At 40.8% G+C, this 17,897-nt stretch overlaps 1 protein-coding gene and 1 pseudogene across 9 annotated transcripts in view; both read left to right on the forward strand.

The window, feature by feature from the left end:
• The first annotated feature begins 5,159 nt into the window (after positions 1 to 5,159).
• LOC142857330 (elongation factor 1-alpha 1 pseudogene) lies at positions 5,160 to 6,129 on the forward strand (annotated as a pseudogene).
• A 2,998-nt stretch (positions 6,130 to 9,127) lies between these two features.
• Positions 9,128 to 17,897, forward strand: part of Spice1 (spindle and centriole associated protein 1) — a 46,660-nt gene continuing 37,890 nt past the window's right edge. For 2 of the 9 annotated variants that reach the window (XM_075963376.1, XM_075963395.1), the window contains exons 1-3: positions 9,155 to 9,241; positions 9,975 to 10,049; positions 17,039 to 17,134. In XM_075963376.1, the coding sequence (XP_075819491.1) occupies positions 17,039 to 17,134 (96 nt within the window). In that variant the 5' untranslated portion in view covers positions 9,155 to 9,241; positions 9,975 to 10,049. Of the gene's footprint in view, positions 10,050 to 17,038; positions 17,135 to 17,897 lie in introns of all 9 variants that reach the window. The other 7 variants (XM_075963346.1, XM_075963356.1, XM_075963367.1 and 4 more) reach the window with 5 other exon arrangements.

The following is a 17,897-nucleotide window of genomic DNA, read 5'->3' on the forward strand; positions in this document are numbered from 1 at the left end:
GAAAGCACACAAACACATGGAAATTAAACAGTGCTCACCTGAATCATCAATGGGTCAAGGAAAAAATAAAGAGAGAAATTAAAGACTTCCTAAAATTCAATGAAAATGACCACACAACATATCCAAATTTATGGGGCATAATGAAAGCAGTGTTAAGAGGAAAGTTCATAGCACTAAATGCCATGAAAAATCCCACACTAGTGAATTAACAGAACATTTGAAAACTTTAGAACAAAAATAAGCAAACTCACCCAAGAGAACTAGACAGAACAAAATAATAAAATTGAGAGCTGAAATCAACAAAATAGAAACAAAGAAAACAATACAAAGAATCAATGAGACAAAGAGTTGGTTCTTTGAGAAAATCAACAAAATAGGCAAACCTTTATTCAAACTAACCAAAAGGCAGAAAAAGAATATCCAAATTAACAAAATCAGAAACAAAAAAGGGAACATAACAACAGACACGGAGGAAATACAGAAAATCATCAGGTTATATTTCAAAAGCCTGTACTCCACAAAACAGAAAAACTGAAAGGAAATGGAAAACTTTCTGGATAAATATCACTTACCAAAATTAAATCAAGACCAAATAAGTAAATTAAACAAACCTATAACTGCTGAAGAAATAGAAACAGTCATCAAAAGTCTCCTAACCAAAAAAAGCTCAGGACTAAATGGTTTCAGTTCAGCATTCCACAAGATTTTCAAAGAAGAACTAATACCAATACTCCTCAAATTATTCCACACAATAGAAGCAGAAGGAACATTGCCAAACTCTTTTTATGAGGCTACAATTACGCTGATACCTAAACCACAGAAAGACATTACTAAGAAAGAGAATTACAGACCAAGCTCACTTATGAACATTGATGCAAAAATACTAAATAAAATACTGGCAAATCAACACATCAGCAAGAACACATCAGAACTATCATCCACCATGATCAAGTCGGCTTCATCCCAGACATGCAGGGATGGTTCAACATATGAAAATCTGTTGACGTAATCCCCCATATAAACAAGCTGAAAGATAAAAACCACATGATCATCTCATTAGGTGCTGAAAAAGCTTTTGACAAAATACAACATCCCTTCATGATAAAAGTCTTGGAGAGAGCAGGGATACAAGGAACATATCTAAACATAATGAAGGCAATACACAGCAAGAGAATAGCCAACATCAAACTAAATGGATAGAAACTCCCGGTGATCACACTGAAATCAGGAACAAAACAAGGTTGTCCACTCTCTCTATATCTTTTCAGTATAGTTCTTGAGGTCCTTGCTAGAGCAATAAGACAACAAAAGGAGATCAAGAAGATACAAATCGGAAAAGTCAAACTCTCACTGTTTGCTGATGATATGATAGTTTACATAAGCCATCCCAAAAATTCTACCAAGGAACTTCTACAACTCATAAATACTTTCAGTAATGTAGCAGGATACAAGATTAACTCAAAAAAAAATCAGTAACCCTGCTGCATAAGGTACCAAGCCATGTGACTAACACAGACAAGAATTATGGGCTGATACAAGTTAAAAGAATTAATTAATAAGAAGCCTGAGCTACTGGACCAATCAGTTTATGATTAATGTAGGCCTCTCTGTGATTTTCTGGGACTTAATTGGTGGAGGAAGGTCATTGGCTAATAAAGGAACTGCCTTGGCCCATTTTATTGGTTAGAACATAGGTAGGTGGAGTAAACGGAGCAGAATGCTGGGAGGAAGAGGAAGTGAGCTCAGAGACTCCACAGCTCTCCTCTCGGGAGCAGACGCCTCAGAGAGACACCATGCTCCCTGCTCCAGGGAAGATGCACACGATGAAGCAAGCTGCCAGGTCAGACATGCTGAATCTTTCCCGGTAAAACCGGTGCTCACAGTTTATTAGAGATGGGTTGATCGGGATATCAGAATTAGCCAGTAAGGGCTAGAGCTGAAGGGCCAAGCAGTGATTAAAAGAATACAGTGTCCGTGTAATTATTTCAGGGCAAAAGCTAGCCAAGCAGGCGGCTGGGGTGTTGGGGACGCAGCCCCGCCGCTCCTTATTACTACACAGGGGGCTGGAGAGATGGCTCAGCGGTTAAGAGCATTGCATGCTCTACCAAAGGTCCTGAGTTCAATTCCCAGCAACCACATGGTGGCTCACAACCATCTGTAATGAGGTCTGGTGCCCTCTTCTGGCCTTCAGGCATACACGCCTTTAATCCCAGTGCCTAAAAGGCAGAGACAAACAGATCTCTGTGAGTTCAAAGTGTAGTAGCAAACACCTTTAATCCCAATGCCTGGGAGGCAGAGACAGGCGGATCTCTGAGAGTTCAAAGACAGCCTGGTCTACAGAGTGATTCCAGGTCAAAGATATACGCTCAAAAAGCAAAAAGTTAACCTAAGAATGTCACGGCTTAGATTCTTAAGCGCCTAGTGATTTAAAGGTGCAAATCAAAAGTGCTCCTGGATAGTAAAAAATTGCAGATTCACAATAGGACAGATTCAGACCACTAAATGAATCACACTGTTGGCTGAATGTACGTAGGCTTGGGAGAGAGAAGAAAAAGAATATAGAGAATAAAGTTAATGGTTTAAAAAAAAGGTAAAGTCTTTAAAGAGACAGAGTACAGATAGTTAAGAGATTAAAAGAAATAAAGAAAAATAAGCCAGGTAAAAATGGAAAATTCACAGAGAGTCTGGATTATGTATATTGTGTTTTCTTTAAAATTTTTGACTGTGAAGGAGCTAAGTACAGAGAGACATTTCATTACATGGGCTGCCAAGCTAAACCAGAATGGATATAAGGGTATTATGATTTCAAAATTTGGGTCTAAGAATATGATGCTTTGGAGAGGGTCTTCTTTTGTTTTCACAGAGGACCAGACCCTTTGGATTTCTTCTATCCTGATTTGGTATGATAGACCACGACCTCCCGAAAAGTTCCTGTGAACACCCTCAAAAATTACTTCGCTCAACTGCCAACTGAGATGACCCTGGCACACAGGTTATATCATAAAAGACCTAATTAACGACGCCCCCATTCAGCAGGAAGCAGTTTGGAGAGAAAAAAACTGCGCCCATGTTCCCAAAATATTGTTTATAAATGTTCTTTTACATTTAAAGGGGGAAATGATATAGGTATAAATAATTTGCATTGGTGTGGATTTTAAGGTCAATTTTGTTATATGTATATGTATTTCTGATCTTGATTAAGGTATTGTGATTGTGTAGTTCATTTTTAAAATGTAATGTATAATTAGGAAATATAGGTTGTTGATGGATAATCATAAATAATAGTCAAGTTTGTAGTCATGTTAGTTAGATTTTCTAGATATATAGAGATATATTTCAGATAGGCATTCTTCATATCTCTCAAAGCCTGCAGAATATGGCATTTAAAATATTTTAATAACTTAGGACTTTTCATGACAATGAGACACTCTGCTCCTGGCAGCACCAATCTACTTCAAGAGGAAGATGGGCATCAAAGAGGCTCGTTATGGAGTTTGATAGCCATTTGGGCAAGAAACTGCTCTTGCCTGGACTATTGCATAAACTGGACACAGAGAACCCACAGAGAGAGGACTACTGAACTTGCCTAAGGTGAGATGATCTTTCGGGGTTTCTGATTCATGAAAGAGTCTGCGAGACATTCTGCAGGACACAACAGATAGTGACTGAACTGACTGAATTTTCCTGCTTTATGGAAATGTCTGCTGGATACCATGGGCCTGAAGGCTGAAGATGGATGCCCCAACAGTACAGAGGAACTTTGGGTGACTGTCCAGGCAGCGAGATGTCTCTGTCATTTCTAGAGTTTTAAAAGTTGCTTTTTTCTTGTTTGCTTAGGTAGTATTGTATCTTTCTGGAGTCTTTGATGGAGTTAAGAATAGTTAGTTATAGTTATAGTCTTCCTTAGTTATGATAAAGATTATTGTAATTTTTACTTGATAACTGTTTTGTTATATGTAATTTTGCTATGTTAAAGTTAAAGCCTTCCTTTTTTGTTGTTTAAACAGAAAAAGGGGAAATGGTGGAGGAAGGTCATTGGCTAATAAAGGAACTGCCTTGGCCCATTTTATTGGTTAGAACATAGGTAGGTGGAGTAAACGGAGCAGAATGCTGGGAGGAAGAGGAAGTGAGCTCAGAGACTCCACAGCTCTCCTCTTGGGAGCAGACGCCTCAGAGAGACACCATGCTCCCCACTCCAGGGAAGATGCACACGATGAAGCAAACCACCAGGTCAGACATGCTGAATCTTTCCCGGTAAAACCGGTGCTCACAGTTTATTAGAGATGGGTTGATCGGGATATCAGAATTAGCCAGTAAGGGCTAGAGCTGAAGGGCCAAGCAGTGATTAAAAGAATACAGTGTCCGTGTAATTATTTCGGGGCAAAAGCTAGCCAAGCAGGCAGCTGGGGTGTTGGGGACGCAGCCCCGCCGCCCGTATTACTACACTTAATGGCAGTGGGAACTGGACAGGACAGAAAACTCAGCCAACAGGGAACCACAGAGTCTACGTTATTTATTTGGCTTCTTCCACTCAGCATAATAAAATGAGATACATCAAGGCTATTGTAGCAATAGTTTGATAATATTTCTTGATGAGCAGTGTTTCCTTGTGTAGATATACAATAATGTGTTTTTCCATTCACCTGTTGGTGAGTGTTATCTTGGATAACAGCATTTGGCTATGGCAAATAAAGCTGTTGTATGCATAAATCTTCGTAACCATATATTTTCTCCCTTTTTGGTAAAGATACAGAATTAGAATGATTGAATAACACAGTAGGCTCTAGACACCTTATCTGTTTATTATTGTTGAGTTTTGGAGAGCTCTTAATATGTACTAAAATATAAGTCTTTAATTGATATATACTTTGGAAAGATTTTTTTAAAACCAGTCTGTGGACGTTTTGATTTCTTAAGAAAAAGTGTGGATTCCTTGAACCAAGGCATATTAGCACTTGGCTCAGCATGTTGTCACCATTCCAACCAGAAACTGGCACAAATGCTACTGTGTCAGGGTTGTAGCCAATTTTCTTAATGTAGGTGCTCACTTCCTTAACAATTTCCTCCTATCTCTTCTGGCTGTAGGGTGGCTCGGTGGAATCCATTTTGTTGACACCAACAATTAGCTGTTTCACTCCCAGGGTGTAAGCCAGAAGTGCATGCCAGATGGTAGTGCCAGTGGGAACACCCTGTTGGAAGCTTTGGATTGTATTCTGCCACCAACTCGTCCAACTGACAAGCCTCTGCGACTGACCCTCCAGGATGTCTATAAAACTGGTCGTATTGGGACTGTCCCTTGGGCCGAGTGGAGACCGATGTTTTGAAACCTGGCATGGTGGTGACCTTTGCTCCAGTCAATGTGACAACAGAAGTAAAGTCTGTTGAAATGCACCGTGAAGCTTTGAGTGAAGCTCTTCCTGGGGACAACGTGGGCTTCAATGTGAAGAACCTGTCTGTCAAAGACATTAGACATGGCAACGTTGGTGGTGACAGCAAAATGGAAGCTGCTGGCTTCACTGCTCAGGTGATTATCCTGAACCACCCAGGCCAAATTAGTGCTGGCTATGCTCCTGTGTGATTGTCACACAGCTCACATATCATGCAAGTTTGCTGAGCTTAAAGAAAAGATTGATCGTCGTTCTGGCAAGAAGCTGAAAGATGGTCCTAAATTCTTGAAATCTGGTGATGCGGCCATTGTTGATATGGTTCCTGGCAAGCCCATGTGTGTTGAGAGCTTCTCTGACTATCCTCCACTGGGTCGTTTTGCTGTTCGTGACATGAGGCAGACAGTTGCTGTGGCTGTCATCAAACCTGTGGACAAGAAGGCTGCTGGAGCTGGCAAGGTCACCATGTCTGCCCAGATAGCTCAGAAGGCTAAATGAATACCATCCCCAGCACCTGCCACCCCAGTCTTAATCAGTGGTGGAAGAACGGTCTCAGAACTGTTTGTCTCAATTGGCCATTTAAGTTTAATAGTAAAAGACTGGTTAGTGATAACAACCTTCAGAAGGAAAGGAGAATGTTTTGTGGACCATTTTTTTTGTGTGTGTGGCAGTTTTAAGTTATTAGTTTTCAAAATCATTACATTTTAATGGAAACAACTTGACCAAAAATCTGTCAGAATTTTGAGACCCATAAAAACAAGTTAATTGAGAGAAAAAAAAGTGTGGAATGAAAAATTAAATTTTAACAAAATTCAAATTACCTTTCATGGATTATGTTTGCGCAATCCACATATTTTCTTCAATGCTTTCTGGCTTACAGTTTTAGAGTTTACATTTAGTTCCACAATAAATTGTGTGTATGTGTGTGCATGCATAACTGTGTGTCTGTGTGCATACATGTGTACATGCCTGCACATGTGGAGGCCAGAGGGCAATGTCAGACATCTTTGTCCACATTTTTTTTTCAAGACAGGGTTTTTCTGTGTATCACTGGCTGTCCTGGAACTGGCTCGGTAGATCAGATTAGCCTCGAACTCACAGAGATCTGCCTGTCTCTGCCTCCTGAATACTGGGAGCAAAGGCATGTGCAGGATTTCTCACTGAACCTGGAGCCCCATCCAATTGGACTGGCTAGCTAATGAGCTCCAGGGGTCCACCTGTCTTTGCCTCCCCAGCACTAGGGTTATGTTCTAGTTTCCATTGTCCTTACTTTGATAAGATACCCCAATTGAAAGTGTCATAGAGGAAGAAAGGGTTTGTTTGGTTTCCAGTTCCAGATTACATCTTACCATTGAGGGGAGTCACGGGAAGAATTCAAGGCAGAACCTTGAAGGTTGACATTCTTGCTCTTCCACACGGCACAGTCCCAGACCTTGGAACTCACTTTCCAGCCCAGAAGCACAACAGGGACATTGGCAATGATGCTTGCTAGTGGGCTTGCAGGCTGGCTTGTACTACCCTATCTTTTTCATACAGTTCAGGACCACCTGCCTAGGTATGGTGCTGCCCAGAGTGGGCTGGGCCTGTCTACGCCAACTAATAATCAAGGCAATACCCCACAGACTGCCAACAGGCAATTTTGATCTAGGTGATCCCTCAGATGAGGCTCTGTTCATTCTCAGGTGATGCTAGGTTGTGACAAGATGACATTTAAAATTAACCAGCACAGATGACAAGTGCACGCCACTATGCCTGGCTTGGAGATGGAACTCGGGTCTTCATTTCTAGGCAGGAGATACTTTACCAGCAAAGCCATATTTTCAACCCTATAACTATTTTTCAAGTAATTTCTTGAATGTGGCAGTATAATGTCTAGTTCCATTTTTTTTCATATGGAGATAAAACAATGCCAGAAAGATTCACTTAAAAAGCTATCCTTTCTCTACTGTGTTACTTTTGTGAAACACTAATTTTCCACCTTTGTGTGACTTTGAGTTTTGTTTTACTTCATTGATATATTTGAATTGACTGTCTACCAATATCATGTCATTATGATGACTAAAACCTGTATAATAAGTCTTAAATAAAATCAGGCATAAAATCAAAATCAAATTTTGTCCCTTTTATTTTGTTTTTGTTTGGCTATTCTAGGTCTTTCCGTATTTTCACAAGAATTTCAGAATCAGTTTGTTATTTTTCTAAAGAAAATGTATTTTTCTTTAATATGTATAAAATATACAAAGTCAAACAAGACAAAATTTACTATATATAATATAGATATACAATTTTGCTATGTATCTATTAAGAAAACAGTAAAACTAAGAAGGAAATAGATGGAATGACACGTTATTGTCCTACTGTGTAGTTTTGTTTCTAAAGAGAAATTGTTAGTATCTTTATTTTTGTCCTTAGGTACGTCTAATTTTTAGATTTTTTCTGTATCGCTGCTTTTGATCAATTTATTATCCACTTTGTAGTTTTCTTTTATGTGTGTGTGCTCACGTTTCATTGAGCTTCTGAAGCTGAAGGAAAAGATGAAGTCTGTGGATAAATATGTCGGTCAGAGGACTGAAGAAGTGATGGAAAATCACAGAAGTTTTCTTTTCCTCCTTCTCCTCCCCCTTTTCCTTCTTCTTTTCTCTCTCTCTCCCTTTCTCTTTTTGTTTTTTTGAGACAGGGTTTCTCTGTGTAACAGTCCTAGCTATCCTGGAACTAGCTCTTGTAAGATCAGGCTGGCCTTGAACTCACAGAAATCTGTCTAGAAGTTTTCTTAAAATTATCAATGAAATAAGAAGCAAGACCATAGGCTGCTATGAGGTCAGAGAAGGAGATAAATAAGAAAGTATACCACTGTCACCTGGGGAATGAGAGAATTAATGAAGCAGGGACCTGTAACAAAATGTTAAATCGGTAGGGGCCTACCTAAAATTAGTGGGCGCCAATTTAAAGTCAGCACTGCATTTGCCAGTGTTGGCAACCTACCAGGTGACTGCAGCAATTTGGAGAGGAAGGGATGGTTATGTTGACTAACACATCCACATCAAAACAGAGATTGGAGTCTCAGAGGGCGGTTCCTTGCACCTAGATGACTGAATATATACATCTATTGATCCATGTGTAGCTCTTTCTTAACAATGAAAAGTCAGGGGCTACAAAGGAAGTTACCAAGAATAAATTCATTGTAAAGTCCTTAACACAATCAGCGACGTTATACACATTCTGGCTCCCGTCTGCCAAACGCAACCACCAAGTTCTCTCAACTTCTACTCATCCGTTGCAATTTGACATACATCCTTGCGGAGGCAATTTCCTCGCTAGAGATGCTCTTTCTCCTTTGATGGTCTACTCCTCCTTGAATTTCAGCTTTCCTGAGAAATTAAACTATTCCTGTAAGGGCATTATCTAGTTTATGCGGCTCTTTCTTAGCATTTGTCATTGTTTTCACCGTAACCGTTTCTGTCGTCAATAGCTTTCTGCTACAGTGCTATAAACTTCCTGAGGGCGGGCCTGTTCTTAGTTCCTAGTGAACCCAGCGGGTCTGGCACACAGGTAGATGGTAAGAAATATTTTTAAGTAAACGAACAAAAGTGAAAACAAGTAAGTGCGGTATGTAGCCCCGCAGAGCCCCGAGCGGACGGAAGCAGGACAAGCTAAAACATCGTGCCAGCCACCTACCGCCACCGGCTCTGGGACGCCTCCGAGGGGCTCGCCGGATATACGCAACGGCGTGGGGGCGGGGCTCTGGTAACCCTGGCAACATCCCGGAAGCCACTTTCCGCGTTCCCCTGTGGCGGGCTCTGCGGTTCAGGAGGCTGAAGTTTTAGTCGGGGTGGAGGCAGCAGTCGGCCAGCGGCAAGGCAGGTTGGGTGAGGGGGGCAGGCCTGAGGTCCGCGCGTAAGGCGAGGGGAAGCGGCCGGCGCCTCCGTCTTCCGAGCACACAGTGCAGCACGGCAGCTCTCCTCGCAGAGCCGGAGCGCGTTTCCGGGGAGGGCCCGGTGCTCCCTCTGCGGGGGCGCCCTTCCGTGCGCACGCGCGACCGTTCGGGCGCCCCGCAGGCGGCAAAACCCCGAGGCTGTCCGGTCTTCCAGGTGTTTGTTGTCCTGCCAGGGAGTGGCGGAGTACTCGGGGTGTTGGGACAGGGCGTGTCCTTTCAGTGGAGCGGTTAGGACTGGGTTTCGAAGAAAGGGCCGCTGGAGAGCTAGGGTCAGGCTTGGAATTGGAAGTCAAAAGTCTGAAGTTGCTCCAAAGGGAACTTGGCCTTCGTGTGGTGTGGGAGGGCCCTTGAGGTTGGAGTCTTCGCCACAGTGGGCTCCAATAAAATCTCAGAAGGAAGGAAAATGAGATCTGTATCCCCATAGCTGGGTAAAATTGATGGCAGGGACAGTGTTCTGGTTGCCCTCCAGTTTTTTATACTAAAGGTGAATCTGATAGAATTCTACCCGCCCTCCTTCGCTCCCCCAAAGCCTGGAAGGGCTTCCCGCGGTCTTTAGCGCTCACATTGTTGTGGCCCTCAGCCTTCTTGACTTTTCTTGAGCTTGCCTCCCTTTCAAGACGTTGCTGTTCTGAAAATGGTCTTTCCCCCTTGCACAGAACATTTTCCTTCCGCTCCTCTTATTCATGCTTAATCTTCAGCCTCGACTTTGTGGAGGGAATTGAGGAGAGGAGGTAGGTAGCTTTTCGTCACGTGTACTAGGTACTTCGTTGACATAAAGAATCGACTATCTATGCTTGCTTTTTCTATTTTTAACCAGTGGTTTAGTTATTGTCCTTTGCTAATCTCACCTCTGTGAGGGTGTAGACTGTTTCTCTTGTTTTATTTGATGCCTGGCTCTTAGCAAGCAAGTACTCTTAAGTTATTTGATGAGTGCAGTGGATGAATGAGGGAAAAAGAAACCTTAAGGAATTTAATAACAAAATTGTTCCTAGTTGAAATGGAGCGGAGTAGATAGGATTAGCTTATGAATAACTGTAATGTTTTAAATATAATTTGAAATAAAAATTCCCTCCCTTTTAAAGAATTGCATGTTTTGAGCGAAGCAGAGCTAATCCATTTTTAGTGGTTTTCTAGCATGTTCTTTATAGTCAGTGAGTCACACGCTCTGTGACAGTTTTCTGCTCTCTTTGTTATTATTTGTGTCACTTTGAGCAATGTCATTACACTCTCTAAGTGTTAGTCAAGTCATTTGAGAGAATTAAAAACTGTCACTGATGTCATCAACACTTAAATGAGATTCGGTATGTGTCAGGCGGGGGTTTCCAAGCTGCTCACATATTTAACCAGTTTAATTTTAGAGTCAGTGATAAAGCTCATGCGAATCTAGACAGTCTGTTTCCAGGCTCTACTCTTAGCCACTGTACCATGTTGTCTTTAAGCCAGTGTGTGCCTCCTGGAGCTGTGGGATTAGTGGTGTGGCTCTTCATTAATGCTGCACATGCAGTTCTATAGACCACTTTTTTACATTGAACTTTTTCTTTTTGCAAATGTGTATGTATGTGTACATACACATATGTGTGCGCGTGTGTGTGTGTAAGTGAGAGTTTGATATCAGTCGGGTGTCTTTGTCACTTTTCCTCTGCCTTATATATTGAAGTAGGGTCTTTCCCTTGAATCTAGGATGTGCTGATTTGGTAATATCATTAGCCTGTTTGGGGATTGCCTACCTCTTCCTCCTTTAGAAAACAACAGCTTTGAGATATAATTCATGTGCCATAAAACCCATCCTTTATGTAAGTACATTTACAGTTGTACAGCCATCATCAGCGAATCCCGGAACATTTTCATCTCTCCTCCCACCCAAGGAGAAAAACAAACTATACACCTGTCTTCTTCCAGGCAACCACCAGTATATTTGATATTTCTGTGTGTGTGCCTTAGATGAAATGGTATCATGTGATATGTGGCTTTTGTGCTTAGTTTTCTCATAGTTAATATATTCAAACTTCATCCACATTGTAGCATACATCAATACTTTATTCCTTATTGCTAAACAATATGCCATTGTATAGCTATATCACACACATTTATACACTGATGGGTTAATGGCATTTTGAAATATTTCCACTTTTGTCTATTAAATATATTGTTATGGACATTCATTTTCAAATTTTTCTGTGAACTAATGTTTTTAGTTGCCTTGAGTATTTATGTGGGAGAATTACTAAGTCATGTGGTTTAAATTTCTGAATAATTTCCCACTGGTCTTCCAAAATGCCTATATAAATTTATGTTCCAGTCAACAAATACATGAAGATTCCACTTTCTCCATAGTTATTACTGGTCTGGTCCTTTTTTTAAAAAAAAAATCACCTTAGAGTGACATTTGACTCATATTTAATTATGTTGATCATTTTATGAAAAAGGTCCTTTTACTTTGCATGTGAATGTTTAGCCTGCGTGTCTGTATGTGCACCACGTGCCGTCTGGTGCCTTTGGAGGTCAGAAGATGGTGTTAGATCTCTGGAACTGGAATTACAAGTGGTTGTGAGCCATCATGTAGGTGGTAGGAATTGAACTGCGGTTCTCTGAAAAAGCAGCAAAGGTTCTTAACCGTTGAGTCATCCCACCGGCCCCTATCTTGATGAACTTCTAATGTGCTTATTGACCATCTAGTATCTTAGTTGAAGATGTCTATTCAAGACCTATGCTTGCTTTAAATTGGGTTGTTTGAATAGTCCCGGTATGAAGTTTCTTTGTATAGTCTAGATACAAGGTAAATGATTCGCAAATACCTTTGCCACTCATTAGTTATCTTTTCATTTTCTTGATTGTACCTTTGAGTAGTCTTTAAACATTTTGGTAAACCACTCATCCTCCCCACATCTGGTTTTACTCCAGAAACTATCGCTTGACCTGAGGTTCACGGCTATTTATACTCAGGTTTTCTTCTAAGAGTTCTGTAGGTTTAGCTCTAACAATTTAATATGTGACTAGTTTTAAGCTAATTTTTATACCCTATATGAGGTAGGAACCTGATTTTTTCACAGAAGTATTGAAAATGATAATTATTGAGTTAAATGATTTTGACTCCTTTTATGGAAAATAACTGTAATTGTAGTGGTTTATTTAGACTTGCCTGTTCCATGTCTTGTTAAGTGTTGGTTATGTCTACTACAAGTGAACATCACAGTTGGTTAACTCTTGGCCCCTTAGTTTTCTCATCTTTAAAATGAATCAAAATATTAATTACTTTATGAAGTTCTTGTTTTTTTGTTTGTTTTGTTGTTATTTTGAGATGGGGTTTCCTTTGTGTATCCCTGATGTCCTGGAACTAACTCTAGACCAAACTGGTCTTGAACTCACAGAGATCCACCTGCCTCTGCCTCCTGAGTGCTGGGATTAAAGATATGTGCCACTACTGACTGCCCGGCTGAGCCCCTTGTATTAAGGAAACTAAGATGCGAAAGAGCTTAGACTTGTAACTAGCCTATAGTGAGTACTCAGAATGTCTTCACTGATGCTTTCATTACCTCCACTGCCGCTGTTATTGCCATCACCATCATAAAACTTAATTGTTGGTGACAGATGGCACTGAGAAGATTGTGCTCATAAGTACAAGCTGAAACCATATCCCCTTTTTTCAGTTTGTAAAACTTTAATTCAAAATTGATCAGAGACCTTAATGAAAGACACGAACCTCCTTGAGGAAACCAGGGAAACGCAGGATACAGGCACAGGCAAAGTCTTTCTGTATAAGGCTGTGGATCAAGGTGGGCTAATGAGGGGTTCAGTGGGTTAGAGCCAAACCTAACACCTGAGTTTATCCCTGAGGCCCATGTGGTGGAAGGAGGAAGCCAACTCCCGCAGGTTGTTCTTGGGCTCTCATATGTGTACTGTGGCGTGTGCTCCTTCCTCTCCCCCAGAGGGCAATAATACTGCAGTAAAAGAATTGAAAAATGGTGCTACGCCCTGTTAAAAAGCTGCACTGTTGGGACTCAGAGTGAAGAAACAGCTTACATACAGTATGGGTAGAAGTCTGTTTCCCTAGTGTATTTCAGTTATTTAACAAGAGATTGATACCCAGAAATATAAAACTTTAAAAATCTAAACACCAAAAGAAGACATTGTCTAATTGTTGGTCAAATGAACTGAACAGACAGTTTTCAAAATAAGTACCCATGACCAGAAACACATGAGAATAATGTTCAGGAGCTAGAGAGATGGTTCAGTCATTAAGACCTGTGTACTGTTCTTCTAGAGGACTGCGTTTGGTTCCTAGCACCCATGTGGGGTTGCTCATGACCACTCATAACTCCAGCTTTAGCAAGTCTGACACCCTCTTCTGGTGTCTGTGTGTACCCACGCACGTCTGGCATTCTCTCCCCCCCCCTCTCTGTCTCTCTCACACACACATACACACACAGAGTTCTTTAAAAAAAATGTTCAGTATCTTCAGTCATCAGTGAAATGCAAATCAAAGTTACATTGAGATTCTGTCTCACCAGAATGTCTGTGTCATCAAGAAAACAACAACAAATAATAGGACACTGGGAGCTGGAGAATAGCCCATATATGTGGTTGTTGGGAATGTAATTAGTGCAACCAGTATGGAAGTTCTTCAATCTTGTGATCCAGCTGTACCTCTCCTGGGTACATACCAAAAGTAAGGATACCACAGCATACCTGTGCATCCATGTTTTTCGTGACACTGTTCTCAGTAGTCAAGTTATGGGCTCTACCTAGATACCCATCAACAGATAATTGGATAAAGATATATGCAAGGGAGTGTTATTCAGCCACAAACGAATGTAATCAAATTATATGTGCAGGAAAATAGAACTAGAAATTATGTTAAATATAGATCCAAAAAGGTAAATATTATATGTTTTCTTTCTAGATTTAAAGAAAAAGACTTGAAAGTAGAAGGGAGGTTATTTGTAAAGAGGGATGGGACCAGTTAGAGGGGGAGAAGAGAGGGCAGTTGGGAAGTGATAGAATCAAATACACTATGTACATGAATGAAAATGTTACACAAATCATTTTATATATATGTGTGTGTTAATAAAACTTGAAATAAAAATAGGAAAATAAAAAGGGCCTAGTCATGGGAAAACAAGTCCTAATTGCTGAACTGGGCATAGAGCTCAGTGTAAGGGAACTTGTCTGGCGTATGTTATACCTGGCATCAATCTGAGCTCAGTACCACAGAAAAAAGACAAAATAACTTGCTGTTTTCTGTTTGTGACCTACCTCCTTTGCTGGATTGTAAGCTCTGAAATTAGACACGTGTTTAAAGAGTAAATGTAATAAGAGAAAAACAATACAGAGAGCTAGCGAGATTATTGTGGAGAAGCACTGGAGTTTAGGTGTCTTTTGTATAGCAGATTATTTTATTAAAAGTACTTAATGAAAGAGGAAGGCTGTGGAGTTTAAGGGCAGAACACTTGCCTAGCATGTACTAGGCCTCATGTCTGTCTCGTCTCCATTATAGCAAGGGGGGGAAGAGGTGATAATAAACACTGTAGGCTAGTTGGAAATATGAGGACCAGCCAGAAAGTTATGTAGTTATTTTGGTAGGTTAGGATTATATACATTACTGATTGATTGAGTCACCATGGTCACATTAAGGAGAGAAAAGCATTTCTTTCCCCTTAGGATCATTTAACCGAGAACAAAGGCCAAATTTGAATTCTCTACTCATGCTCTCTGTATCTTCTGTCCTCTGTCTGTTGAATGAGTGGATTTGTGCCTGCCTGAAGGCTGTCTTGTAAGTTTGTCCCTATGTTTGTGTTTTTGGTGTATATGTGTGTGTGTGATTGTGTTTGTGTGTGTGTCTTGTGTGATGACTTGCATCTGTCTGTATGTCTGTGTGTCTGTCTTTAACAGAAGACTTTGTTCTGTATTTACTGAACAGTACAGAAAGTATCACATGGGGAAAGAATGGGGTACTTTATAGGAATCTTTAACATAGATTTTTACAAGGGTTTACATCACTGGCTTCCAGTGATCGGAACTGACCCAGGTAAGAAACACTGCAAATACCATTGTTTATCAACCATTTCTGTAAATAGATACTCATTTTAGAAGGTTGCTTTCAACCTCAGTATTTGTTGCTTTCAGCAGAGGGTACACATTCATTGTTCTGGGTCAGGGGCATGAAGAGTACATAATTTGCGATCATAGCTCTCCCATTAGCTTAGGCTGCAAAAGGTGGTTACATGGGAAATCCAAGACAATTAAGGTTGACATTCCATTGTTCTCTTAAAGACAGATTAAACAAACAGGATAAGCGCATCCTAAGATAGCAATCTTTTAGGTGACTTTCACTTTGTCTATGAAGTCTAGTAAAAGTTTCAGTCTCTTAGGATGTAAGATATTTTCATATTGCGTTGCCACAGTGGTAAAGAGGTTGTAAAATAGAAGTCATGCTTGTTTTTGTTTTGTTTTCGCAGTTATATGTATTGATTATAAAAACCTTTGTTTTCAAGGACTGTGGACTGTGAGTCTTTCCTTAACTTTTCATGATGTTTAGTCCCACATGGCGATTTTGATTGTCAGGCTAATGCTGGTGATTTATGAAATCACCTCCATTCGGTACTGTGTGAAGATTTGTTAGAGGTGGAATCAGACTCTCTAAGGATATACTCCTGCGAAGTGAGCACGTGTGTGCCTGGTAGGGATGAGCGTTAGCACGCTTACATCTGTGCTTTCCACATGTGTGCCTGGTGGGATGAGCGTTAGCACGCTTACATCTGTGCTTTCCACATGTGTGCCTGGTGGGATGAGCATTAGCACGCTTACATCTGTGCTTTCCACATGTGTGCCTGGTGGGATGAGCGTTAGCACGCTTACATCTGTGCTTTCCACATGTGTGCCTGGTGGGATGAGCGTTAGCACGCTTATATCTGTGCTTTCCACATGTGTGCCTGGTGGGATGAGCGTTAGCACGCTTACATCTGTGCTTTCCACATGTGTGCCTGGTGGGATGAGCGTTAGCACGCTTACATCTGTGCTTTCCACATGTGTGCCTGGTGGGATGAGCGTTAGCACGCTTACATCTGTGCTTTCCACATGTGTGCCTGGTGGGATGAGCGTTAGCACGCTTACATCTGTGCTTTCCACATGTGTGCCTGGTGGGATGAGCGTTAGCACGCTTACATCTGTGCTTTCCACATGTGTGCCTGGTGGGATGAGCGTTAGCACGCTTACATCTGTGCTTTCAACATGTGTGCCTGGTGGGATGAGCGTTAGCACGCTTACATCCGTGCTTTCCACATGTGTGCCTGGTGGGATGAGCGTTAGCACGCTTATATCTGTGCTTTCCACATGTGTGCCTGGTGGGATGAGCGTTAGCACGCTTACAACTGCGCTTTTCTTCCTTATGTTGCCCATTTCCTGGCGTTTTTCTTTTAATTGTGAATGTTGTATCTGATGACAGATACAACCATTTAAATTTTCTATTTTAGGTCATAATTTCTATATTTCCAAAGTTCTTTTTTAAGAAACAAGCTTTGTTATTTAAGACCTTTTTATTGTGATTACTGGTTTTACTTTACTATTAATTGTAAAATGAGAAAACAAAATATTTGATAGCCTATTTTTTTCATCATGATTAAATTCTTCTGTTACTTTGAGAGTGACTTTGTTTGCCCTAGGTGTCCCCTTCTCTATAATGCATAAATATTTGTCTGTATTTAAAAAAAATTACTATTCCTAGATGTCATTGATCAGAGTGAATCGCTTTGGTCCACGGGGAGGTGGAAGAAAAACTCTGAAAGTAAAGAAGAAAGCTTCAGCGAGGCAAGAATGGGATGTAAGTTTCGGGACAGTAAGTAAGGTCTTCAGGGGATGGATGCCATGGCTCTGGGCATGAATGGATGTAAGTCTCAGGACAGTAAGTAAGGTATTCAGGGGATGGATGCCATGGCTCTGGGCATGAATGGGATGTAAGTCTCAGGACAGTAAGTAAGGTCTTCAGGGGATGGATGCCATGGCTCTGGGCATGAATGGATGTAAGTCTCAGGACAGTAAATAAGGCCTTCTGGGAATGGATGCCATGACTGTTGGCGTGTGGGGGTGCAGCTGTAGTAGGCTCAGGTGGGTTTCTAGATGAGTGTTTGATCTTGGAGGGAAGAGCAGGATATTTGCACCGCCTTAAGAGTACATATACTAAGGGCAGTAACCTCTCGTTCCTTCCAGGAATTAGGGTGTTAGTGAGATAGAAACTGTGTCTTTGGAAAAGGTCCCTCTGCAGCTTGCTGCAGTCACCACACTTTCTAGGTTGCCTCAAGGGATCCTAGTGTGTGAACATTATAGCTTCAGTTGACTTGTTTTGAATATATGCTGCCCTATTGTAGTCCTTATTTTAAAATAAGAGAGTGCTTTATTTTCTGTATAACACTTAAAAATAGGTTATTTTCTAGAAGATATTTAAAAGTAATATGTTTTAATGTTATAGTAACAATAATGGTTCCTAAAAAAAAGGTTTTTGGTTTTGGAACTTTGAATCAATTTACAGCTACTAAAACTCAGTAACTATTAATAATTTATAAGGAAACATTTTAAATGCTCTTTTT

The sequence above is a fragment of the Microtus pennsylvanicus genome, chromosome 1 (genome assembly GCF_037038515.1).
Source record: "Microtus pennsylvanicus isolate mMicPen1 chromosome 1, mMicPen1.hap1, whole genome shotgun sequence".
In the NCBI taxonomy this organism is placed as follows: Eukaryota; Metazoa; Chordata; class Mammalia; order Rodentia; family Cricetidae; genus Microtus; species Microtus pennsylvanicus.